General features: G+C 49.2%; 2 protein-coding genes across 4 annotated transcripts; one reads left to right on the plus strand and one right to left on the minus strand.

Moving 5' to 3' along the window:
- Positions 1 to 559: 559 nt before the first annotated feature.
- TP53 (tumor protein p53) lies at positions 560 to 13,469 on the minus strand. The gene is made up of 11 exons (XM_082441563.1): positions 13,308 to 13,469; positions 4,910 to 5,011; positions 4,751 to 4,772; positions 4,404 to 4,661; positions 3,769 to 3,955; positions 3,576 to 3,688; positions 3,236 to 3,345; positions 2,755 to 2,891; positions 2,594 to 2,667; positions 2,060 to 2,166; positions 560 to 1,497 (listed from the first exon to the last, which is right to left on the minus strand). The coding sequence occupies exons 2-11, from the start codon at positions 4,981 to 4,983 to the stop codon at positions 1,416 to 1,418; spliced, it is 1,164 nt and encodes a 387-aa protein (XP_082297689.1). The 5' UTR covers positions 4,984 to 5,011; positions 13,308 to 13,469; the 3' UTR covers positions 560 to 1,415.
- On the plus strand, positions 13,400 to 26,101 carry WRAP53 (WD repeat containing antisense to TP53). Of its 3 annotated transcripts, none has more exons than XM_082441562.1 (11): positions 13,400 to 13,530; positions 14,763 to 15,082; positions 15,233 to 15,331; positions 15,597 to 15,708; positions 23,741 to 23,829; positions 24,028 to 24,118; positions 24,228 to 24,360; positions 24,925 to 25,133; positions 25,340 to 25,443; positions 25,590 to 25,724; positions 25,840 to 26,101. In XM_082441562.1, exons 2-11 carry the CDS (start codon positions 14,772 to 14,774, stop codon positions 26,084 to 26,086), a joined length of 1,530 nt encoding a protein of 509 aa, XP_082297688.1. In that variant the 5' UTR covers positions 13,400 to 13,530; positions 14,763 to 14,771; the 3' UTR covers positions 26,087 to 26,101. The 3 variants fall into 3 exon arrangements, with proteins under 3 accessions (XP_082297688.1, XP_082297687.1, XP_082297686.1); XM_082441561.1 differs by lacking the exon at positions 13,400 to 13,530 and adding an exon at positions 14,372 to 14,407; XM_082441560.1 differs by lacking the exon at positions 13,400 to 13,530 and having other exon boundaries at positions 14,416 to 15,082.
- The last annotated feature ends 82 nt before the right edge of the window (positions 26,102 to 26,183 follow it).

The following is a 26,183-nucleotide window of genomic DNA, read 5'->3' on the forward strand; positions in this document are numbered from 1 at the left end:
GGCATGAGGCCCGGATGAGGGGATGCTGGGAAGGCCCCAGTCCCACATCCCAGCCCTCACCTTAGTCGCCCCCACTTTCTGGGGACCCCGGCTGGCAGGCCTCCCCCTGTTCTCTCTCATCCATTAGCACCCGCCCTCCTTCCCCTTGGGAACCCAGGTATCCTGCCCCTTTCCCGTGGAGCAGATGGCCACCCCAGAGGCTCAGGCTTGCTTAATCAGACATTTAAATCCCATAATCCTTGGTGCGAGGCTGAGAGGGGGCAGAAGCCCAATCCTAGAAGCAGGAGCAGAAGACCTTGTGCCAGCCCTGGCAGGAGAGGAGAGGGGGACAGTTGGTTCCCGAGTTATGAATGGAGTCACCCCTTCCCTTATTGTCATGCAGCCTGCGGACTGACCCAGTCTCCAGGCTTTGTTCTCCTCCCGGAACCCGGGCGCTGGGCCCCCCAAACATGCTCCCTGAAGACTCAGGTGGCTGCCTCCCAAACGCACCCCCTTCTTCACCCCCTGCACTGTGGGCCCCAGGCACCCTGCACTGGCACCGATCTCTCAGACACACAGGTGGTAGCAAAGTTTTATTGTAAAATAAGAAATCAATATAAAAATGGGATATAAAAAGGGAAGAGGAGGGGTGCGGGTGACAAATGCAGATGTGCCCTGCAGAGTACAAGAGAAATCTGCCTGAGCATTTGGGGGAAATAAAACAGATCTCGGTAGATACATCAGGGATGGAATCCTCCAGGATGTGGGATAGGGTGAGATTTCCCCTTGGGTGCTGAGGTTCACCAAGAGGTTAGATAGGATTTGGCAGGGCCAGGAGCGAAGGGACTTGGAAATTCCTTCCCCTTGCCCAGCCATCCAGTCATAGAAACTATCAAATCATCCACCAAGGGGGACACAGAACCAGCACCCACAAAGGCACTAAGTCCCAGACATCATGTAATAAAAAGATGGTTTGGGGGTCAGACATACATTATTTCATTAACCCTCACAACAAACTCCGTGAGGTAGGTATGATTATCAGCATTTTATAAATGTGGACATTCAAGTTCGGAGAAACTCAACAACTTCAGATAGCTTCCCTGGCTAGTATGGTGGAGAACTGGGCTTCCAACCCAGTGTACGGCTGGTTATAAAATGTTCCTCACGTGCAGGAACGTTTTCCTACCTCTCTCAAATTCTCCCCACAGTAAAAACCTTAAAAGCTAAGCCGGAAGGCCCCAGCTACCTCCCCAAAAAACCACGAGTGCAGGCCAGCCTCTTTAGCAGAGCCCCAGGCCAAGCAAACGGAAGAATTCCAGGGTGTTTCTGAGGCACACCTGCACCAAGCAGAGGTTTAAGCACCTGAGACCCAAAAAATGGCAGGGAAGGGGGGAACGAGGGTAGGGGTGTCAACAGGGGACAGGAAGCAGGAGATGTCAGTCTGAGTCAGGCCCTTCTCTCTTGAACATCAGTTTTTTATGGCGGGAGGGAGACTGCCCCTTCTTAGACTTCAGGTGGCTGTGAGGAGAGAGGGGGAGGGGAGATGACATCATCTGACTGAGAAGCTCTGGGCCCCTCTTCCTGGACCTGGGCTTTGAAGGGCCTGAGGCGGGAGCAAGGAGAACTTAAGTTAAAATGGTCACCACCAACGGCAGACGTGCTGACTGAGCACCTTGGGGTACTTGTGGGTATTAACCTCTCAGTCTTCCCTTATCCCATTTGACAAATGAGGAAACTGAGTCTGGGAAGGGAAGTAACAAGGCCACACGGGACTCCTCAGTACTTTGCAGGGCGGAGGATCTGACCCCAAACTCTGACACGGTGTCCTACACTCCCACGGTTATCAGTCCCCTATTTGAGACCCTAGCTCTGAGGGTCTAGGGATTGTTAGAAATGGCAAAGAAATATCCATGCCCCTGGACCCCCGGGAGGCAGGTAAGTAGAGGAAGACTAAAGAATGTTTGGGCAGGGCTGGGATCCAATGGCAGGGTCCCAGCCTTTTACCTTGAAGGCAGGATTAGAATGGAATCCCATGGCTTTCCAACACAGGAGGGCAGGGGAGGGGACCCAGGTCACTCACCTAGAGTGAGCCCTGCTCTCCCCGGGCTCCTTTCCAGCCTGAGCATCCTTCAGCTCCAAGGCCTCATTCAGCTCTCGGAACATCTCAAAGCGTTCACGCCCACGGATCTGTGGCAGGGAAGGACGGGGATAAAGGAGTATTAGGCAAAATCATAGAAACCGTTTTTATGCTCTCTTTAACAATTTTCTTTTTGGAAGAGGCTTCTTTAAAATGTGTGTTAAGGTACAAGCTGGCATTTGAAGTTAGGCACAACCAGCAGCCATTGTCTCAAGGCACCACTGCCCCCGATGGCAAATGTCCTAAATACAGGCAAAGCAGTCAAGAAGACAATAGCATTTGGAGTGCTAGACTTGAAACTTAAACCTGTCAACCCAGTAATATTAACTACAAGAGTCAAGGCCATGGACAGAGGAAAGGATGGCTAGAGAAACTGGGCTTAACCTCCCATCTGCTACATTTATATTTTTTCTCCCCTTATCCAACCCCCACTGAGTGGTGGCAAGAGCCTGCATCTCTCTCTCCCAGACTTGGTACCTGGAGAGTGAAATATTCTCCATCCAGTGGTTTCTTCTTTTGCGGTGGAGAGGAGCTGGTGCTGGTAGGCAGTGCTGGAAAATAGGCAAGGAAGGGCGAGAAAAGAGTGAATCTTGGGCAGAACTGCACCCTCTCTGCCTCCCCTTGTCCTGCCTGCTTACCTCGCTTAGCGCTCCCAGGAGGCGGCTCAGGGCCAGACTGCCCCTTCTTGCGGAAATTTTCTTCCTCTGTGCGGCGGTCTCTCCCAGGACAGGCACAAACACGCACCTCAAAGCTGTTCCGTCCCAGCAGATTACCACTACCCAGGTAAGAAGAGGGAAGCAGAAGGCAGTAAGGAAGGTGGGCCCCGCCTCCCTGTTCTCCCGTAAACGAGGCCCCACCTACTCCCAACCACCCCCATCCTACATGGAGCCTAAGGTCCAGCTCCAGGAAGATCGAGAAGCCACAGGCTACAGAGATCCCAAAGCCGGAGAAAAGAGAACTGGGAGGGAGCAGCAGAGGAAGTCTACCAAGCGGATGCAGTGAGAGGGGAAGATGGCTGGTAGCACGGGAGAAAGTGGTGAAGGGCAGAGCCCAGGGGACAGAGACAGGCGGAGGTTAGGGAGGAGCATGCCAGCGTGGAGGGCGGCGTGTTGTCCCTACCTGGAGTCTTCCAGTGTGATGATGGTGAGGATGGGCCGCCGGTTCATGCCCCCCATGCAGGAGCTGTTACACATGAAGTTGTAGTGGATGGTGGTACAGTCAGAGCCAACCTGGGAGAGAGCACAGGCCCCAGGTGAGGCTACGCAGCCCCGGGGAGGCTGTTAGCCTTTGTGAGCCTCGGTTTCCTCAGCTGTGGAAGGGGAATAACCCGCCTACTCTGCACACCTCACCGGGTTGTGGGAGATCAAGGAAGGAGAAAGCCCTCCATCTCCCACCTGGATGGGCACTGACAAACCCCTCTGGCCCCCTTCCCCCAGAGACCCCAGTGGCCAAACCAGACCTCGGGCGGCTCGTAGGGCACCACCACGCTGTGTCGAAAAGTATGTCTGTCGTCCAAATACTCAGCACGTAAATTCCCTTCCACCCGGATGAGATGCTGAGGAGGGGCCAGACCTGAGAGCAATCATGGAGGAATTAGGGGTTTGGGGGCTCCGGGCACCAGCCTTGCCCATCCACAGCCCCCCGCTGCTCACCGTCGCTATAGTCAGAGCAGCGCTCGTGGTGGGGACAGCGCCTCACAACCTCCGTCATGTACTCTGACTTCTTGTAGATGGCCATGGCGCGGACCCGGGTGCCGGGCGGGGGTGGTGAGCTGACCCACAGCTGCACCGGGCAGGTCTTGGCCAGCTGGCAAAACAGCTTGTTGAGGGCAGGGGAATACTGGAGGAGAAGAAGGAAGAAGAATCAATGGAAGGTCAGGGGACAAGTACCTAGGGGTCAAATGAACAAACACTGCATAAGTACCGACTGGAAGCCATGTCCTGTGCGGGGAGGGTAGCTAGAGATGGCACGGTCGGGCGTCTACATCCCAGAAGCATACTTACAAAAGCCAAAGAATGAATCAGAGTGAAAAAAAAAAAGAAAAAAAGAATGGCCTCACGACAGATGCTGAGAATGTGATGGGAAGGATGAAAACCCAAGGTCAAGGGGGGAAATGCAACTTAGGGACTGGGGTCAAAGGTCATAGACTAACTAGGTAAAATGTAAAAAGACTGACAAAAAGCCAAAGGCTGAAGTGGAACCCTGGAGTTCCGCACAGAGAAACCCTGGGGCACAGGGGCCAGGCATCGAATTGTCACAGGGAAGCCAGCCCCTCAGGGCCACTGACCGTGCAGGTTACAGACTTGGCAGTTCCAGAACGTAGGAAATCTAGACGGAACCCATAGCTGCCAGGGTAGGTCTTCTGGGAAGGGACGAAGGACGACAGGGGCCAGGAGGTGGCTGGTGCTGGGGCGGCTGGGGCGGGGGCGGCTGGCGCAGTAGGCTCCGGCATCTGGGGGGCTTCATCTGGACGTTCATCCAGCCAGTTTGCGACGTCTTCTGGGGACAGCAGCAGGTCATCCACGGCCGGGGAGAGCTCAGAGGACTGTGGACGGGAGAAACGAGAGTCAGAAGGCCAGGTTCTCAGCCCCCAGCTCTGCAGCCCCTGGGCCCTTCTCGCACCCCAGTCCTTACCAGAAGGTTGTTTTCAGGAAGCCTGAAAAACAAGAGCAGAACGTCAGCACTGGTTTTTGCTTCCCACAGGTCTCTACTTAGGGGACTGGGGACTCGGGTGGGGCAGGGTTATTAGAGGCTGAGCAGTGAATCTGCCCCTCCCTCCAGACCTCCACTTACAGTTTCCACAAGTCTGAAAACGTCTCCTGACTCAGAGGGGGCTCCACGCCGAGTTCTGCCTGTGACTCCTCCATTACAGCTCCCTGGGAGGCAGTGTGGCCACTGGGGGGAGAAAGGCGACGATCCAGCGTGAGACATACCCAGCCCGGGGTCACCTCGCCCTGAAGCGAGAGGGAGCCCCGCGCGCAGACCACGCCAGGGTGCTGAGGATCCGCTACGGGGGCAGGACTCCCCCACAGCCCAGGCTGCGGCCTGCCCCACTCCTCACCACGCAGAGGGACTTCCAACCCTCCCACCACTGAATCCAGAAGCCTTCCTCACTGTCTACCTATGTCTGCCCTCCTTTGTGGTAATAAGGATGAAGTAACTCTCAGCCCACTCCCTCCATCTGGGGGAAGATACCTCCCTTGACCCCCCCACCCCATTCCCCACCTGCTCCCTTGGGACGGCTCCTCACCCCTGGCTTACAAATCCCTCAGGACCCAGGCCCTGCCCACCTCTTTGATCTTATCTCCTAGCACCCTCTCCTTTCTCTGATGCTTAAGCTCCACTGGCTGCCCTGGTGCCAGAAAGGTTGGGGACCGCTGCTCTACTGGAATATAAACTTCCGCAGGGCAGGGAGGTTGTCTTGTTCACCAGTTATCAGCACAATGCCTTGCACCTGGTTGGGCTCAATAACTGGGGTGAATAAGTGAATCGTCGTACCCGGGCCATGAGCTGGTTATGAGTGGTCAAGGAAGCAAGGGGGACAGAGGGGTGGCTGCAGTCTGGGCCACGGCCCTGTCACCATCATCTCATCTCTCAGGCCAGCTTTCAAATGGTTTCATCATGCCCTCTTTCTTTTTTTTGGTCCCCAGTTCATTTCCCCATATATTTATTCTCGGATTAGTGATTTTTGAACAGGTGTTCATCTTTTTAGAAATACCTGTGCCATGACCGCAGAGTACTCAGATTTCTTTTTGGCATTTGGTGGCATATGATGGGGAAAGTGACGAGGTGTATGACAGGAGAGGTACAAGGTGAACCTTAGAGTAAGTAAGACTTTATGCACAGTTCTTTTTTTTTTTTCTCATGTGTGAATTCTTTTTTTTTTCACACATACACACTGTATTTTATTTTTACAAGAGATAAATAGACTGACACCAAGCATTGTAAATGGATGACCACAACAAAAGCAACAATGATTGCAATTACCAAACACGAAACACACTCATACTATGTCATAATATTGACATTCAATCCAGTAATGCTCCACTGTAACAGCTCCTTTACTTTGCAGTGAAAACTGATTTGTATATTTTTTGCCTCTGAGTCCTTGTGGGATTTTATTTTTATTCAAACAGAGAGTCACAAAAATTATAATCATCCTCATCAGTTCACTCAGTCCCATGTAATTAATTTTTTTTTCCATCTTGATCTTTTGTTAGCACCATGCCCTCTTTCTTGATGCCAAATTTGTCATCAGTTTTGCTCAGAAACAGGCCCACTGAAAAAGTCCCTGTTCAGTACATTTTTCCTGCTGTCTCAATGGCACTGACAAACACCTCCCGCACCACGCCCCCCAAGCAAGCAGCTCTTTTCTAATCTCCCTTAAGGTTCACCTGCACCTTTATGTTGATACAGAACCTGCTTTCTTGTGTATTTAGAGTGTGCAAAATCCTTTCACGTGGGTTACCTTATCTGTCCCGATAACCACACCTGCCTCTTGACAGGTGAGAAAGTCTCACAGAGGTTAAGTGACCAGCCGACAACACACACAGGTGAGTGAATGAGCTTTTACGAAAAATGACTGTTCAAAGGTCTAGGATTAAGAGGCTTACTTCATTACAGACTAACCTGCAGAGCTCTCATTTGTAATCAGTTAAGTCTGGAGGTGCAGATTTTAGCTGATGAAAGTCCGCCAACTGAGAGGTTGGCAAAGGGCCTCTTACCATAGCTCCCAAAGCTGATGGGGGATGGACTATGGAGGAAGGCAAGAGGGGACAGCAGCGGGACCCCAAACATTTGCCTTGGGGGGAAGGACCAGGGTTCCCCCTGGATCGATGATCAAAATAACTTCGAGACTTTTATGGAAGGGAGGCTCGTGTCAACAGAGATGGGGCTCAGAAGTCAAAAGCCCTTGGTTTGATGTTGTATTGTCACTTAAATTTGCTACATGACCTCACTTATCTTAAAGCTCCCATGGCAAATGTGGCAGAGCATGGGCTCTGGAGCCAGACAGGCTAGGCCTGCATCCCAAGCTCACCATCTAATAGCTGTGTAACTTTGGGAGGTTGCTGAGCCTCTCTGTGCCTTAGTGTCCTTTGCTCTAAAATAGGGCCCCACTTGTTATGGGAAATATAAAGAGTTGAGAAAAGCACCTAGCACTTAGAGCTCAATAAATGCTTCTCTTTATATGATTATTCCAATTTTATTTGTTCTCTATTACTGTTGGAGAGTGAGAGCTTTGTGATTGCAAGGGGGTGGGGCTTTTGTGGTCCTGCCTGCATTCATGCTAGTTCCCCTCCTTCAGGCAACTCTGTTTAGTAAACGTGCCAGGAGGGGCTGTCCTGGGATGGTGGGCCAAGGTCTCAGTCCCACTGCGGGGAGACAGCCCCATGGGCATAGGAGGTCTCCCTCTCAGACCTCGGCAACAACTGAATTCTCAATGTTTCTTTCTCTAGGAAACCTCTTCAGAGTAGGTACTTCCCATGGGTATGAGCATCAGGGGGTCACGATGGTTGTGCGGAGGCAGAACATTTACACTGGCAGCCCTGGTGGGAAGGTAATAAACTCAGCTGGGACTCAAAGGAGGGGCAGGCCTGATGCCATCATAACAGTGGCCTATCAAAACAATGGCGGCTGTTTATATAGACCTTATCTGGATCCACTTCTTTCAGTGGCTAATCTCATTAATCCTCTCAAAAAGCCAGTAAGGTAGGTGCTATCATCAGAAGAGAGGAACTGAGGTTAAAGGAATTACCCAGGCTCAGAAAGCTCCCAAGGGACAGGGCCAGGGATTTGAACCTGGGCTGTCTGAAGCCACACCCAAGCTCTAAATAATTATGCTCCTCTGGCTCCACCCAGAGTCTGATGTAAAAAAAAGTTTTGGCTGAAAGCTATGTGATTGGGGAAAAAAAAAAAATTTGATTCTGGGAAGAAATAAGGCAGCGTCTGGTAAAACTGAAAACACATACATTTTACTACTCCGCAAAACCACTTCTAGGTGGACGCCCTAGAAAAGTGGTTGCAGGGGGCGACAGAAGGAGTCTTGCACAAAAATATTCATGTCATTGTTCCTAAAGGCAGGTGACAAGAGACAACCTTACTATCTATCAATAGGAAATAGGTAAATGAAACGTGGTGTATTCATTACAGTGGTTTAGGGAAATGAATTATCTGTATATGTAATCCAATACAGCTCAGAAACATGTTGGGTGAAAATACAATTTGCAAGAAAAAAGCAAAACACAGTAATTTGGTTCATGGAACTTAAAAATATAAAATGAGGGACTTCCCTGGTGGTCCAGCGGTTAGGATTCCGGGCTTCCACTGCAGGGGGCACAGGTTTGATCCCTGGTCGGGGAACTAAGATCCGGCATGCCGCGTGGCAGCGCACGGGGAAAAAACCAAAACAATATATATATATACATATATATAGAAATATGAATATATATAATGACTATTGCTTATAAACGTGTATGTAAAAGTATGAAAGACAGGCAAGAAGAATAAAAATTCACAAAATCTATGATAGTGATGGTCTCAGGGAGAGGGGGATGTATGTTTAGGGTACTGAGGGTAGAGTCAAAGGGGGTTTTAGCTTTATTAACAAAGAAAAATTTAAAAAGATGGTATCCATACATTACTTGTATAATTAAAATATGGACAAAAATAAGACAGAATGTTAAGTGTTAAAATTATTTGGTGGGGATATGTGTTATGTTACTTTTGTACCTGTATTTTTCCAAAATAAAAAATATCTAAAAAAGAAAAATAAATAGAAATTATTTATTTCTAAAATTTTAACCATATAAAAAGGTAAACAGAAAAATGTCCCAAGTACCCATCACACAGCTTCAAGAATAATCAACATTCTGCCTTTATTGCCTCATCTATACCTCTAGCCACTCCCCACAACACCACAAATGTTTTTGGGGTAAAACTTACATAGGTTGAAATGGCATCATACTATTTTGATCACAAAACTTGACAAATTTTGATACAGCTCTGTAACCCACCCCTACCAAGACAAAGATGTTGTGTTCTCTGAAAGTTTTATGTTCAGGTCTATTAACCATGTCAAATTAACTGTTGTGTATGGTGTGAGGTAGAGGTCAAAATCCATTTTTCTGCCTCAGTTGTTTCAGCACTGTTTGTTGAAAGGCTTTCCTTTCCCCACTGATTCACTTCGGTGCCTTTAGAAAATCATTTGACTATATTTATGTCTTTTCCCATACTCTATTCATTGGTTGTTGTCCTACTGTAGCTTTACAGTAATCTTTTTTAAAAAAATTATTTATTTATTTATTTTTGGCTGTGTTGGGTCTTTGTTTCTGTGCGAGGGCTTTTCTCTAGTTGCGGCAAGTGGGGGGCCACTCTTCATCGCGATGCGCGGGCCTCTCACTATCGCGGCCTCTCTTGTTGCGGAGCAGAGGCTCCAGACGCGCAGGCTCAGTAGTTGTGGCTCACGGACCCAGTTGCTCCGCGGCATGTGGGATTTTCCCAGACCAGGGCTCGAACCCGTGTCCTCTGCATTGGCAGGCAGATTCTCAACCACTGCGCCACCAGGGAAGCCCTACAGCAATCTTGATATCAGGTATTTTAAGACCTCCAACTATGTACCACTGTTTCATTTCGGAATCAGCTTGTCAATTTCTACAAACAATGTTTTAAATCATTGAGTTAAATCATTCTGAAGAGTACAGACACCTTAACACCAATAAGTGTTCTAATCCATGAATACGGTATCTCTCCGTTATTTAAATCTTCCTAAATCCTCTCAGCAGTATTTTGCAGTTTTCAATATGGAGCTCTTGTCCATCTTTTGTTAAATTTATCCCTGAGTATGCCATGTTTTTGACTTTGGATTCAAGGTTGCTATTATATAAAAATACAATGTATGTATATTGCCTTTGAAACTTGTAACTTTGCTACAATCACTAATTAGTCCTCACAGTGTGAAAATGAATTTTCTTTTAGGACTTTTTGTGTACACAATCATACCATCTGTGAATAAAGCAATTTTATTTCTTCTTTTCCAATGGTTATGTTTCTTTCTTTCTCTTGCCTGGTTAAGACCTCTAATTTACAATGCTGAAGAGGCCAGAGTCAAATCCTTTTCTAGCTCCTGATCTTAGAGGAAAATCATTCACTCTAGTCTGTCACTATTAGGTATGTTGTTAATGGTAACTTGATTGGGGGTGCACTTTACCAGACTGAGGAAGTTTCCTTTCCTAGTTTGCTGGGAGGTTGGTTTTTCTTTTAAAATCACAAACAGGTGTTGCATACTGTCAACAGCTTTTTATGCATCTATTGAAGTTGATCATAGGATTTTTACCCTTTAATCTGTTAATGTGGCAAATTACACTGATTGATTTTTGAATGTTAAATCAACGTTGCAGTCCAGGGATAAACTCTACTTGGGGACGATATATTTATCATTTTTATATATTACTAAGTGTGATTTGCTAAAGTTTGTCAGGTTTTTGCATATATATGCTGACAGCATTATGCTGGCCTCATAAAATGAGTTGGGCAATGTTACTTCCTGTATATTCTGAAAGAGTTTATGTGAGATTGGTTTTGTTTCTTCCTCAAGTATTTGAAGTGAAGAACAAAGGATAGGAAATACCACTAAGACAGCAGATTTAAACCCAAATGTAACAATAATTGCATTAAATGTAAATGGACCAAGCACTCCAATTAAAGCAATTCAGTGGGGAAAGGAAGGCTATTTCAACAAGTGGAGCTAGAACAACTGGATATCCATAAGAAACAATAAAACAGAACCTTGACCTCACATCATGAAAAATTTTTAATTAATCAGTTAATTATGGCTCACAGACCTAAGTGTAAAACCTAAAATTAGAAGGTTCTAGAATAAAATATATGAGCAACTATAAGAGAATATCTTCATGACCTTGGTCTAAGATTTCCTAAACAGGTCACAGCAACCACTTAAAAGAAAAAAGAATCTTCTGTTCCTCTTAAGAGCTGTTAAACAAACAAGCCAGCAACAGGTCAGGAGAAAATACATGTATCTGACAAAAGATACACTCTTCCTATCCAGAATGTACACATAACTTCAACACCTCAACAACACAAAAAGCAAATACACCAATTTTAAAAATGGGGAAAAGACTTCAACAGTCTCTTCACATATAACACAGAAATGACCAATAAGCACATGCAAATTGTTGAACATAGTTAACAGAGAACTGCAAAATAAAACCACAATGATGTGCCACATTAGAGAGACTGACAAACCAAATCCTGAGACAGGATATATCCTGCTGGTGGGAGTGTAAAACGGTACAACCACTTTGAATAATTATAACTTTTTAATAGAATTAAAAAAAATATATAGATCTACTCCTCACTCTATGACCCAACAATTCCACTCCTAAGTATTTATCCAAGAAACAAAAAAACATGACTACAAAAATAATTGTACAAGAATGCTGATAGCAGCTTTATTCAAAATAATCTCAAATGGGAAACAACTCAAAGGCCATCAAAAGGAGAATGGATAAACAATCGATGGTTTATTCATTCAGAGGACTATATTAAAATAAAAACGAGCAAAATACTGATACACTGATACATGCAATAAAATGGGTGAATTTCACAGATATTATGCTGAAGGAAAGCAGCCCGACAGAAAGGAGCACAAACTGTATGATTACATTTATAAGAAGTTCTCCAACAGGCAAAAATAATCCATGGTGACACAAATCAAAATAAAGGTGGGGGTCAAAGATAGGGAAGAAGCAAGAGAAACTTGTACTCTGATAGGCGGCGGGTGTAAATGCTACCCCCAATTTAGAAAAAAGCACGCAAGTACAGCGCACAGTGTCTGGTTCGTAGCAGGTGCGTGGTGGGTGACCGCGCCCTAAACGATGAAAATGCGGGAAAAATGGATACGGGTCAGACTTCGCGCGGGGTCCGCCGCCTCCCGCAGGCCAGAACTAGACGGGACTGGAGAGCTGCACAGAAGACCTCGGGCCCCGCCCCTCTCCAAGCCCCGCCCCTTCCGCTTCAAGACGTTCACTCTGCGTCCGAAATGGGAATGGTTCAGCCCAAAGCCGATTACAGAAGAAATTGTTTCTCCGCCACAAACAAACGACCCATCGTTACACTCTTTTATCGTTTAATGCTCAGATGTACCCATTCTCGAAAATACCCAGGGTCTGCCCTCAGACACTGCCGTCCCACGCAATGGTAGCGTCCGCCTGGTTAGCAGTCGACCGGGATGGAGCACACCATTCAAAGAGGGGGGAGGGATTGAGGTTTGCATGAAAACGAATACCTCTTCCTTTCCAAAAGCGGTAGCTAAGTAGTCCAGGAGGGGGAAAAAAAAAAAAAAAAAAAAAGTAAACGGGGTTAACAGCCTCCCTCCGCAAGCAATAGGAACTAGTCTAAAAGACCTTTTCTGTTTCTACTTCCCTCACATAGGGTGAATAGTGGTCTGTTCCGAAAAAAGAAACCGGAAATGCTCCTGCAAGTGGCAGAAATGTAAATGTAGAGTCAAACAATAACAGGACTCCCGGGCCTCTCAGGCCGGGTTAGTTCTGCCGGGCTTCGCGGGCAAATCTCTCATTTAGCACGTCCCACTTCCACGACTGACAGTCTTTAACCGGATTTTCTCCTTCTAGCGGAGCCACGGGCAATTTGGAAAGATCACTCCAGGAAGGACAAAGATCCGGAAGTTATGGGACCTTAGCAGCTTGGCCTTCCCGGATCACCCCGAATAACCACTTCGGAATGGAGCCCGAGGTTCCACTGGGATGCCATACGCTCTAAAATCCCGAGCCACGAATCCCCAAAGTTCCGAGATCCGAAAGTCTCAGACCCTGATGCTTTGTGCGTCTTATTTCGGAATCCCCCACACCCTAGGATGGGGTGGTGGTGGTTGGAAGAACCCCTTAGGCCGGCTCAAGTTTCCCCAAAGCCCCACTCCCCCGCCCAAGTGTTCAGCTTGGAGTTCGGTTGGTCCTAACACCCCCATCATCTACACTCGGGCCTCCCAACATTGCATTCCTCTGTTGGTGCCGCTAGCCAAGCTTGCATTCCCCCCCAAAATCGCTAAATCCCCAGTGCCCCGCCCCCAGCCCCCTCTATTCCCCCGAGCTGAAAATACACGGAGTCGAGAGCCCGTGACTCACAGAGGACACATGAGGCTCAGTCAAGAGCTTACCCGAAGCTCAGGGGAGCGTGTCACCGTCCTGGGATGCACGCTCCGAGGCTGGACGCCAGGTGACCCCGGACCCAAGCTACTACCTGCGGCCAGGATGGTGGCTCTGGACTTTTGAAGAGCTCAAAACTTTTAGCGCCAGTCCGGAGCACGTGGGAGGGGAAAATCCCAATCCCAGCAACCCTCGCGAGGCTCCTGGCACAAAGCTGGACAGTCGCCATGACAAGTAAGGGCAAGCAATTCCCCTGCGGGCGGAGGCGATGGGACCTGAGATTAGGAGAGGAGGGTGCGGGGAGAGTCAGGATTCTCGCAGTATTGGTACTGTAGCTACTGAGAATTTGGGGTGGGGAAGTTCGACGAGCCAGAGCCGTGAGGGCAGAATTGGTGGAAACCATTTTGGTAGAATTCTGCTACTGTGTCAAATATGAAGGTGAAAGGTAGAAAGCCTTTGCACTTGTCATTCCCTCTGCCTGGAACACTCCTCTTCCTAGATAGCTGGATAGTTTTTACTCAACAGCTAAAATGTCACCTTTTAGGAAGACTTTCCTTAATGTTCCAATGTAAGGTATACCCGCAGATACGCTATATTACACCATCTTGTTTAATTTCCTTTACAGCCCCTATCACTTTCTGAAATGATTTGTTCCTTGCCTTGAATACACAGCAACCTAAGCCTTAGGAGGGCAGAGACCTTGTCTACTATCTTATTCATTGTTGTATTTCCCAGTGCCTAGTACAGTACTGGGTAGCAAGTAAGAGTTCAGTAATAAATATTTATTGAATGAATGAAAAGAGACGGAGGTCTGAAGAATTTAGCGAATGAGATGCAGAAGAGGCTTAAAACCTGTAAAATCAAACATAGCGCTAGCGCCCTCTGCAGGTGGGGGAGAGGAGTAGGTGCTTTAAGAATGATCGCGGAAGACCGCAGGGGGAGCTCAGGCACTTCTCGCCGAGGCAGAAGCCTTTGGACTACAACTCCCAGCAGACACTAGGAGCCCCAGGGCTTGATGGGAACAGTAACCCGTGACTTGTTACGTCCCTACCCTGTCCCTCCGTGGGTCGCCCGCGAAGTCTGATCCGGGATGCGGAGGTCCAATGGAAAGGTGTGTCCAAATCCCGCGAGAACAGGTGGCTCGTAGCGACCGAGCTGGCTGAAGCGCGCCGTGCTTTCTAACGTTGCTGTTCCTCAGTTCTCCTGGCCTTCTGCCCCCTCCCGGGGGAAGAAGGAAGGCACTGGTGGGTTTCTCCAGTTCTGCATCCCGATCCGTGCGAACTTTGAAGCGGTCTCGGCCGTTCCGCGGGCCCGGCAGCTGGTAGCCCGCGGGAAGAGGGCTGCCTGGCCGCGGCCAATGTCTGCCGCGCTTCCTCTGCAGTATGAAGACACCGGAGGCGCCACTGTTAGCTCCGGACTGCCTTCCTTCAGACCGGGTCCCAGCTCCAGCCCCTCTCTCTCCTCAGGCTTCCCCGATGGATAAAAATACGGACCCTGAACTGATGCCACCGACACCCGATGGCGATGATCCGCCCGGGGTGTCCCCAGATCCCATGGCTGTCTCAGCTGTGTCCCAGGAGCTGGAGGAGGGGGACCCAGCTTCTCTCTCCATTCCCCTGGAAACAGGGTTTGGTATTCCTAGTGGGTTGAGCCCTCGAGTCGAAGAGCAAGAACTTTCTGAAAATGTGAGCCTTCCTGCAGAAGAAACGAACAGGCCAGAGTTGGGGCCCGGAGAAGACGTGGAAGGTGTGTCTGAGGAACCCGCTCCAGAGGATGAGGGATACACGTAAGTGGTGATACCGGTTGGCTCAGGAATCTGTGGAGATTGGAAGTGTGAGATATATTTTATCCGCCAGTCCTCAGCCCCACTTCTCCAGGCCCATTTCCACTTTGCTTTGGTGAACCCAGGTTTGTTGTTCCCCCATCTTCCTTCCAGCGTCTGGAACTACAGCTTCTCCCAGGTACCTCGGTTTCTCAGCGGTTCCTGGTCAGAGTTCAGCACCCAACCTGAGAACTTCTTGAAAGGCTGTAAGTGGTAAGTAAGCATAATGGGGCAGGGAGATAATCACGCTCAGGATTTCCACCTTAAAACACCCCAGTTATCTGGGAGAAGGATCTACCATGGTGGGAGAAGGAGTAAGAATTCCTCTGGATTGAGTTTAAATTTCATTTATGATTGTGTGTCTTCTACTTTCTCAAGGTCTTGGGGGTGCTTACCTATCCCAGAGGTCAGCTCAGCCCTAGTCCTACACATGCGAAATACAGGTCTGTCCAGCTTTCTAACTCTTTCCTACTCCTAGGGCCCCTGATGGTTCCTGCATCTTGACCAATAGTGCTGATAACATCCTGCGGATTTATAACCTGCCCCCAGAGCTGTACAATGAGGGGGAGCAGCTGGAATATGCAGAAATGGTAAGGGTAGGGGCTAACTCTGCCCCTTCATCAGACACTGCACATTTAATTCCTTCCTGTAGACGGAGAAAGTACAGTCCACATGTTTCCTGTTCACAGGCAGGACATTTCTTCACCATGAGGCTCCATAGGTAGCATTTTCTACCCTGAATTCTGAAGTCATTTAAAGAGGTGTTTGTCCTTCTTTAGTTAGGAATATGTGTTTTCCGTAAAAGAGTAGTGGATTTCTCACGGTGGTTTTTAATTGACTTACAGGTATTTATTGAATGACTACCAGTGTGTCACTTACTGTGTTTGGTGTTGGGATAAAGTAATGAATGTGACAGATGAAGAGCTGCTTTGCTTTCTTGTATGGGACATAGACAACAAACGTAAACCAATAAATAACCAAGTTCATTACAGATTATAATAAAGGCTACGAAGGAAATCAACAGAATGAGGAGAGACTAACTAGAGGATGCCGCTTTAGATAAAACGGTCAGGGAGGGGCTCTCTGAAAAAGAGACATTTGAGCTGAGACCTGAAGGATGATGAGATCAGTCACGTGAAGAGTTGTAAAAAGAGCGTTCCAGGAAGAGGCAAAGATGCTAGAAAGACCCAGAGCTGGGGAAGAGCTTTGTGTGTTCAAGGAACAGAAAGAAAGCCAGTGTGCCTGGACCAAGGCCAGTGAGGGGGAAAGTGTGGTGAGGGTGGAGAGGTGGCTGGCAGCCACATCTTGTCAGATCTTGTGGGTAGGGCATTTGGAGTGGTTTTGGGGAAGCCGTGGGAGAGATTTTAAAAGAGAAGAGCGAAATGATGGCTGAATTTTAGAGAATAGATTGTGAGTGGGCAAGAGTGGAGACTCATTAGGAGACGTTTATCATGGTCCAGGCGAGAAATGATGTTGGCTTGTGCTAGGGTGGTATCAGGCGAGATAGATGTGGGTGGATTTGCAGTATATTTCATAGGACTTGGAAGTCAATTGGGCGGATGGGGGTACCGTTTACTCAGAGGATATGAAGAGGTATTGGGACAGAAGTCAAGGGTTTTTAGGTACTTTATTTTTTTTAGTTTTTAAAAATAAATTTATTTATTTATTATAAATAAATTTATTTATTTTTTGGCTGCGTTGGGTCTTCGTTGCTGTGCATGGGCTTTTCTCTAATCGCGATGAGCGAGGGCTACTCTTCATTGTGGTGGCTTCTCTTGTCGCAGAGCACAGGCTCTAGGCACACAGGCTTCAGTAGTTGTGGCTCGTGGGCTCTAGAGCGCAGGCTCAGTAGTTTTGGCTCACGGGCTTAGTTGCTCCGCGGCATGTGAAATCTTCCCGGACCAGGGCTCAAACCTGGGTCTCCTGCATTGGCAGGTGGATTCTTAACCACTGCGCCACCAGGGAAGTCTGAGCTTTTAGGTACTTTAAATGTGAAATGTAAAGCTAAGGAGAGAGTTTGAGAAGGGCGCTAGGGGTATACTTTGGAAGCAGGAGAGCATGTCGATGGTATCTTGTATCTTGAGAACGGAGTCAATCTTAAGAGAGAGTGTAGATGGAGAAGGCTCAAGCAGAGCCTGGAATACTCCAGCACATGGAGGTGGGTGCAGGAGAAATTATAAAAGTGGAGGCAAAGAGTCATGTCTCATACTGTTGAGAGTGAGGGCAAATTTAGAGAATGACCCAAGAAGACATAGTGACCTTGACGAGAGCGCTTTCAGAGAAGTGCGGGAGGCAGAAGGTGATTAGAGTAGGAGGAAGAGAGAATTCTTTGGAAGTGTTTTCCTGTGAAAGGGAGCTGAGAAATGGAATGGTGACTGGAGGGAATGTGGGGCTAAAGAAGGGTGAACAAGATGCTTCTGTGAGGTCAGGATTACCCCGGAAGAGAGGGAGGAATTGCTGCTGTTGTCAGGGATGGTGACGAAGTCCCTGCATGGCTGGGTGAAGACAGGATCCAGAGCACAGTGAAGGACTAGGCTTTGACAGGCGCAGAACCCTTCCTTGCCGTGGGAAGAAAGGCAGAGGATGCGTTCAGAGGCAGCTGTTTGGTCGTGGGAAGATTTGGGTGTCTCTGTGTCTTGGCTTCTCAGTGAAGCATAAAGGGGATGTTGTCAGCTGAAGGCAGAGGGTTGTGGGGAGAGAGCAGAAGGTGTGAGATGATCGGTCCTGGGGCGAAGAAAATCAAAACCACCAAGGAATGCTTGGCGTAGAGTAGCATTTGCTATTCTTTGCTCAGTGCCCACTAGAAATTTGTTGTCAACCATGTAAAGTGAGACCAGTTAGCATGGTTGTGCATCTTTCCCCAGTAAGTTGACTGTAGATTCTTTGTTTGTAAGATGAGGATGATGATAAGAGCACCCACCCCATAGAGTTGTGGCGAGGATTAAAAGAATTAGGGCAGGACTTCCCTGGCGGTCCAGTGTTTCAGACTCCACGCTTCCACTGCAGGAGGCACGGGTTGGATCCCTGGTGGGGGAACTAAGATCCTGCACCCTGTGTGGCACGGCCGAAAAAAAAAAAAGAATTAGGGTAAAGTGCTAAAAATAGTGCCTGGCATGTAGTCAGTGATCAGTACAGGCTAGTAGTCCTTGGTGTTAGTTGGATGCAAGCACGGACTAGAAGGGAATAGAAGATCTGGCTGGGGTTTGCCAGGAGAGAAAGACCAGGGGTTTTTCGAGAGTGTCTGCAGGGATACTTCGAGAGTGTCTGCAGGGGTACACCTGTTGTGCTTGACCAGAGTGTAAAGTGGGTGAGAAAATGGATTGTGAATGGGTTTCTGATGAAGCTGAACAATTGTGGTGGAAATGGCAGCGCAAGGGAGCTGGGTGGGTTGGAGATGGTGGTCAGAGATTGTGGTGATGACTCGACTGTGGGAGTGGGCGGCTGGTGTAGAGTGAGGGCCGCGGCCGTGGGTGCTAAGGAAGTCAAGGAATGGCAGAGGCCAGGGTGTTGGGTGTTTTTATTCATTCTTTCATTGATTCATTCATTCAACAAGTTTTCATTGAGAGCATTCTATGTGCCAGGCCTGTTTTAGCTGCTGGGGGTCAGTCAGGAACAAAACAGGCAAAAGTCTGTGTCTTTGTGAAGCTTCTATTCTAGTGTGAGAAACAGGCAATAAAGAAATAACACAGTGAAATATATATCTGACAAGTACCATGGAGAACGATAAAGCAGAGAGGAGGACTGGGGGAATTCATTGCAATTTTAAATTTTAAATTTATTTATTTAGTTAGTTTTGGCTGTGCTGGGTCTTCGCCTCTGTGTGAGGGCTCTCTCCAGTTGCGGCAAGCGGAGGCCACCCTTCATGGCGGCGCACGGGCCTCTCACTGTCGCGGGCTCTCCCGCTGCGGAGCACAGGCTCCAGACACGCAGGCTCAGCAGATGCGGCGCACGGGCCTAGCTGCTCTGCGGCACGCGGGATCCTCCCAGACCAGGGCTCGAACCCGCATCCCCTGCATTGGCAGGCAGATTCCCAACCACTGCGCCACCAGGGAAGCCCCATTGCAATTTTAAAAAGGGAGGTTGGGGACGTTCCCTGGCAGTCCAGTGGTTAGGATTTGGTGCTTTCACTGCCATGGCCCCAGGTTCAATCCCTGGTCGGGGAACTAAGATCCTGCAAACCGTGCGGTGCAGCCAAAAATAAAATAAAAATAAAAAGGGCGGTCGGAGAAGCCTTCACTATTCAGGTGACATTTGAGCAGAGACCTGAGGGAGTCAGGGAGTGAACCAACGTGATAGTTTGGGGAAGAATATGCTGGGCAGAGAGAACTGCAAGCTCAAAGTCCTGGTGGAAGTGCACGTCACCAAGAGTAACAGTATTTGTGTGGAGTGAGAGACTGAACCAGGAGATGAAAGTCTCAGTGAATGAGGGAGGGAGACAAAAACAGGTAGCTAGTGTGATGGCAGGAACTGCAGAGGAGGTGGAGTTTGGGGAGGTGAAAAGATTTGGAAATGACAGTAGGGAGCAAGGTTGACACCCACCCACCTCCTGTCCTTGATGTTTGTACTGAGGAGGGGAGTGAGAATGAAAGACATTTCAGCCTGAGAAAGCCACAGCGTCGGGCAGGTCCAGGTGGGTGGACAGGGCATTCCGAGAAGATGCAAAATAAGGGAGTTTGAAGATTCTAGAGTGGGAATTTCAGGGGCCAAGGGGTAAGGATTTGTGGGGCAGGGAGGAGTGTGGGATTGGGGCCGATCAGGGAGTGTGTTGGGCAGCGAGCAGGTGGTGGTGGTGAGACCAGATGGCCCAGAAGCCTGGGACTTCTTTAGTGCCTGAGGTTCGTGGGAGTGCGGGTCTTGATGGTGAAAGAAGGGTGCGTTCCGGGGATGGTCCTGAACGCCTGCCTAACCTGCATCTCTGTGAGATCGGAGGCTGCAGACATGTGAATTCTGTGTGCAAGCTGTAAGGCACTCCTAGCCCTGATTCCTGGAACAGAAACCAGTGGTGTCCAGAAACCAGGGCTGGGTGGGCGTGGCGCAGCCATCCTGAAAGAGTTCAGGAGTAGGGATAGTTAGAGGAGACTGGAAATGTGAGAGTTCCAATATTTTTTGTACACATTCGTTTGAGAGAAATGAGAATGTTAAAAAGGGAAAAAGGTGGGAATTCTCTGGCGGTCCAGTGGTTAGGGATCGGTGCTCTCACTGCCGAGGGCCCAGGTTCAGTCCCTGGTCAGGGAACTAAGATCCCACAGGCCGCATGGTGTGGCTGAAAAAAAAAGGGAGAAAAGTCATTGTTACCTACCACTCTACAAGATTCAGCCCTTTAAGTTTTTCTACATTCTTCCTCAGCTCTGTCCAAGTACTGGAGCTTTCTGTGTGGTTGTAACTCTTTGGTAGATGGTTTTGTACACTGTGTTTTTTCTTTTAACAATCATGTCGTAAATGTTTTTCACGGTGCTCCAGTGTTCATAGTTATGTTTAATGGTGTATGGTATTTCATTGACTGCCTATGATAGTTTTCTTATCTGTTCACCTGTTTTGGACTTTTGGGTTGTTTCCAGGATTTTTATATCATAAATTATTTTTCAGTGAACATCTCCATGTGTTTTGATGGAGATTCTTCAGAGAATCAGAGAAATTTTACAAGAAACACCCTAGGTCAGAGAGAATCAATATCTTTTTTTTGTCTTGTGATACAGATAGTCAATTCCTTTTCGAAAGCTTTTTGTGCTGCTTATTCTTTTTCCAATTATTATTTCTGCTGTTGGCAATATGAGTGTACCAATTCTATCATAGCCTAAATACCTAAATATTCATTAGACATTTTCATTTTTAATGTCTGCAAGTTTAGTATGGGAATGGACAACATTTGTATAGGTGGGGAAACTGGGGGAGGATATTTTGAGGTATTTTCGTACATCTGTGTACTGCTTCTTCCCACCATAGTTTCCCAATTCCTCCCCTCCCTTCTCCACCTTTTCACAGAGCTTTCTGGACCTCCTGTTTCTAACTCCCCACTTCTTCCCTGAGTATTCTCTGTATCCCGTGGCTCTTGCCTGAGGCTTTCCCTTTCCTGTACCCTCTCTGGGAGAGACTGTGCATCCTCTGTGCCCTACATATCTCAGGTTGGGGAGGGAGTGTCCTCATTCCCAAATGCTATATCCAGACAATTGCTCTTTCACTTTGTAAAAACTTTTCCTTTGACGCTTATGCTGTCTGATTCTCCCTAACTCACCGAGGGCATTGGCACCTCATAGCCTTCCTATGCACCCCAAGTCCTTCCACCATCTTGGTGACCTCAGGTATCCAAACCAGAAGCCAGGGTCTCCTCCTTTAATCTTCCTTTTCCCTAACCCCCACGTCCAATTAATTACCAAATCCCGTCAAGTTCTCATGATCTTCCTAATCTATCCACTTCACTTGACTGCCTCTGTTTTAATTCAAGGTGCTATTGTTTTGGGCCTTATGTTATTGGAACGGTCTTCTGTTTCCATGTTCCCATTAAAACATTTGACTGCTGATTGTACACTAGGTGTTGGGGAAACAGTGGTGAGCAAGACAGACATGATTCCTGCCTTCTCAGATGGGTAGGCTGTAGCGTGGAGGGCACAGAGGGCTCTTGGAACGAGGAGCAGGGCACCTGGCTCAGCTCGAGGGGTTGGGGAGGCTTCCCAGTGGAGGAAGTGTCTAAGAGACCCAAAGGATGACTAGGATTCAACCAGGAAGAGTCGCTGGAGGAAGTGAAGGAAGACTATTCCAGACTTGGAGACTAGTGTGCATGAAAGTGTGCAGTTCAGGAGTGTAGGGAGTTGGCACTTTCTAGGAACTGAGAGTCAGGATGATGGGATGTGGAGCTATTACAGGAGTGAATACAGGGATGAGGGATGAGCCTGGAAAGGTGGGTATGGGGTAGACGCCTGGTAAGGGAAGGCTTCATAGGAGATTGGGTTTTATACCGAGGGTTTTGGGGAGGCATTGTAATGTTTTAAGCAGGAGAGTGACGCTGTACAGGATTCCAGGAGCCTCAGTGTGGTTGCAGGGTGGAGAATGGAGGGGCAGATTGGAGTGTGGGGTGCAGGGAGGCTGGGGAAACGTGTAGAAATGCTAGCAAGAAGGCAGTGGCTTCACGTGGGATTGAAGGCAAGGGGACAGGTTCAAGCGAACCTAGGAGGTGCAATTGGCAAGCTCTGGCCTTAGGTTGGACCAGGAGAGGAAAGGGAGTGAAGGGTAGTAGTAGTCAAGGTGCTCAGATTTCAGGCTTGAGAACTGGGTGGGGAGCCCAGGAGGAGCAGCAGGGTCACAGGCGGCAGGGGCTGGGTCTGTTCCAGGCAAACTGAGTTTGAGGACCCTGTGGGATGCCCCAGTGGAGCTTTCCCCCAGGCAGTCGGATGCAAGGGTTCAGGGTGGAGAAGTGGACCCTGCATTCACGGCTGGGTGACATCACCCCGAGGGCCAAAGGGGTGACGTCACCGCGCCAAAGGACTGGTATCCAATGATGTAAAGATTTCCTTCAAGTCACTAAGAAAAAAACAGCAACCTAGGAGAAAACTGAGCAAAAACTATGAAAAGGTGCCCTTAAACACAAAAATGTCTAACTTCACTGGTAAGACATTGAGAAACGCCAGTTTATATCGTAATGAAATACCATTTCACAGCCTTCAAACTGAGAAAAATTTGAAAGTCTGACAACACCAAGAGGATGCAGAGCAACAGGCGCTCGTACACGCTGCTGGGGGGAGAGTAAATGTGGATGAGCGCTTTGGGAGAAACGTGACATGATCTAGTAGAGCTGGCAGAGCGCAGACTGTAGGGCCCAGTGATTCCCTCTTTAGCAGAAACTGCAGAGAAGCCCTCCCACACGGGTACCAGAATGTTACAGCACACTAGCCAGAAACTGGGAAAACACCAGAGGCTGTCAGTAGAGAGGGATGGGTGAGTGGAGTGCTGTACGGCAGGGAAGATGCATGAATTTGAGCTCACTGTGTCACCGTAATCTCACAATCGCGGTGGGATGCATACAGCTTGCTACCATTCCTATTAAGTTTAACAGCACACAAGACCATGGTATATATTGTGTTTTTCTCTGTCTGAATGTATTTCTAGAGAAATACACAAGAGTGATAAATTCAGGGTGGTGTTTACCTCTGAGGGAGGGTTTCACTGGGAAAAGGTTTTAACTGTTTGGTAGAATATTTTGTTTCTTAAGCTACGTGGAGGACTCACAGGGTTTGTTTGGCTTTGTTTTAATACTTCTTTGCTTGCTTGAACTGTGCAATAATTTATTTTAGAGGATCAAATGGCGCCTGGTAGGCACTCGGTAGATATTTGTATCATTGGTTGGTTCTTTGTTTCTGGGTTGGGATATTACTCGTTTCTTCCTCTCTAAGTGTTGAAAAAGCAAAAGGGTAAATCTGCATGGCTTTTGGTGGTCCAAGTCTGATGTTAAAGTCTGAGCTAAACCTTGAACTTTGAGATCAAGATCCTGTTCTTCATATTTACCCTGTCTGCCTTCTCCTGCCTGGTTAAGTGCCCACAGAGCATCTCCCTCTGCCATAAAACTGCTAGATTTCCAAGTGGGCCTCCTTTTCCCGCCAGTGACCCAGGCATCCCCGCATCTCTGTCCAGGCCCCCGTCCTTCGAATGGTGGAAGGCGACACCATCTATGATTACTGCTGGTATTCTCTGATGTCTTCAACCCAACCAGACACCTCCTAGTAAGTGATGTCTTTCGCCTCCCCTCCCGGCCCTCCCATTTCAAGGAGACCCTCCACTGAGAGAGTCAGGGGCTACCAGGGGTCTCGGGAGGAGGAAAGCTTGCCGTGCCCTTCAGATGTGAGCTGAGAGGGCCGGTCAGTTGGCTTCCTCCCCTTCCTTTGACAGCACTGGGGCCTCAGTGTCCGTGTCTCTCTCAGCGTGGCCAGCAGCAGCCGGGAGAACCCGATTCACATCTGGGATGCCTTCACTGGAGAGCTCCGGGCTTCCTTTCGCTCCTACAACCACCTGGTAGGGACCTCCCTGCCCAGCCCCAGGGCTCGTCCTGGCCCAGCTCTCCTTCCTTGAGAACGGCTGAGGCTCTTTGCTAGGCCTATTTCCAGCCCTTTCCCGCCCCCAGGACGAGCTGACGGCAGCCCACTCGCTCTGCTTCTCCCCGGATGGCTCCCAGCTCTTCTGTGGCTTCAACCGGACTGTGCGTATCTTCTCCACGTCCCGGCCCGGCCGCGACTGTGAGGTCCGAGCCACGTTTGGTAAGCAGTCTGTGCCTCCGAGGGAGGAGGAGAGAAAAGGGCCCAGCCACGTGCAGGGGGGCCTTGTGTGAGCCAGGGGTTCACGTGCAGGGGGGGAGGCGGGGGTCACATCATCCTCAGTACAGCCCTGTGGGGCAGGTTGGGCCCAGTGGGCAGGGAAGAAAACAGACTCAGGGAGGGGACGAAACTTTACCTCTGGGTAAAGAGCTGATTCACTCCTGAGCCCCCTGCCCTGTACCTTTTGGTCTCCAAGATCTTGGTATCTCCAGGAAACTGGAGGTGAAGCTGATTCCATTTTCCTATAAGCCTTCAGCTTTCCAGCCCTTCAAGGAAAAACAGGTTTGAGAGGGAAGAAGTGGGGCTTGGGCCTTTAGGTCCTTTGCAGGGGATGGGAGGATCTAGGGAGCATCAGAGGTCTTCATCCTGCTTAAAACGAATGGGGTGGGGGAGGCACTGAGTCCAGCACATGGGCTCTGGGACGGGAGACAGAGGTGCACCTCTGATTAGCGTGGTTAATGCCAGGTGCTCTTGCCCTCTCCCCGACTTTGTTCCTTCCCTTTCTAGCAAAAAAGCAGGGCCAGAGCGGCATCATCTCCTGCATAGCCTTCAGTCGAACCCAGCCCCTCTATGCCTGTGGCTCCTACGGGCGCTCCCTGGGTCTGTACACCTGGGATGATGGCTCCCCTCTTGCCTTGCTGGGAGGGCACCAAGGGGGCATCACCCACCTCTGTTTCCACCCCGATGGGAATCGCTTCTTTTCAGGAGCCCGTAAGGTAGGGATCATGTTCTGAGATCCCAAAGCAGGGGGGTAAAAGGCAGGAGTGGGGGTGTAGTCTGTGCTGTGTTGGGAGATGGGCATGGGAGAAAAAAATCAACCCAGCTAAAGGAGTGCTTATAAGACTGGAGGGAAGCAGGCATGTGTTGGGAGTGGGGGAGTGGAGGGTGGAAACGATTCTAGGCTCCTGTTCTTTGTCCTTAGGATGCCGAGCTTCTGTGCTGGGATCTGCGGCAGCCTGGGCGTCCACTGTGGTCCCTGAGTCGTGAAGTGACCACCAATCAGCGCATCTACTTCGATCTGGACCCGTGAGTGACTGTGGGTCCTTCCTGCCCAGGGCCTCAATGCCCCCAGGGATGCCAGAGCCCACCTGTAGGGTCCCAGCCCCTGACCGTGAAGGGTTGCTGCCCCAGGTGATGACTGCATGCCAGCAAGCCTCTCCTCTCTTCCCCAGGAGCGGGCAGTTCCTAGTGAGCGGCAGCACTAGTGGGGCTGTCTCTGTGTGGGACACCGGCGGGGCTGGGCATGAGGGGAAGCCGGAGCCAGTGCTGAGTTTCCTGCCCCAGAAGGACTGCACCAATGGAGTGAGGTCATAAGTTAATTCTACAGATTTTGGGGCTTGGGTTGGGGAGAAAGGTAAATCTCTGAGGGAGCAAGCATGCTGGCTCATGGTGCTGACTGGCGCCGCCCATCTCTCCCTACAGCCTGCACCCTAGTCTGCCTCTGCTGGCCACTGGCTCCGGTCAGCGTGTGTTTCCGGAGCCCACGGAGAGTGGGGACGAGGGGGAGGAGGAGGTGGACCTTCCCCTGCTCTCCATGCGCCACGTCCACCTTGAATGTCAGCTTCAGCTCTGGTGGTGTGGGGGCGGCCCGGATACCAGTGTCCCTGATGCTCACCAGGACGAGAAGGGACAGGGAGAGACAGAGGGAGGTGGGCGTGAGTTTATATAAAAAGGTTTTATATGATATTAGAGTCTTTGTGTCTGTTTGGGGAGGCAGATGACAGGAGATGGGGCCGGAAGGGGTACCACCGGGCTCCCTGGTCCAG

The sequence above is a fragment of the Balaenoptera physalus genome (genome assembly GCF_965194825.1).
Source record: "Balaenoptera physalus genome assembly, chromosome: 20".
Lineage (NCBI taxonomy): Eukaryota > Metazoa > Chordata > Mammalia > Artiodactyla > Balaenopteridae > Balaenoptera > Balaenoptera physalus.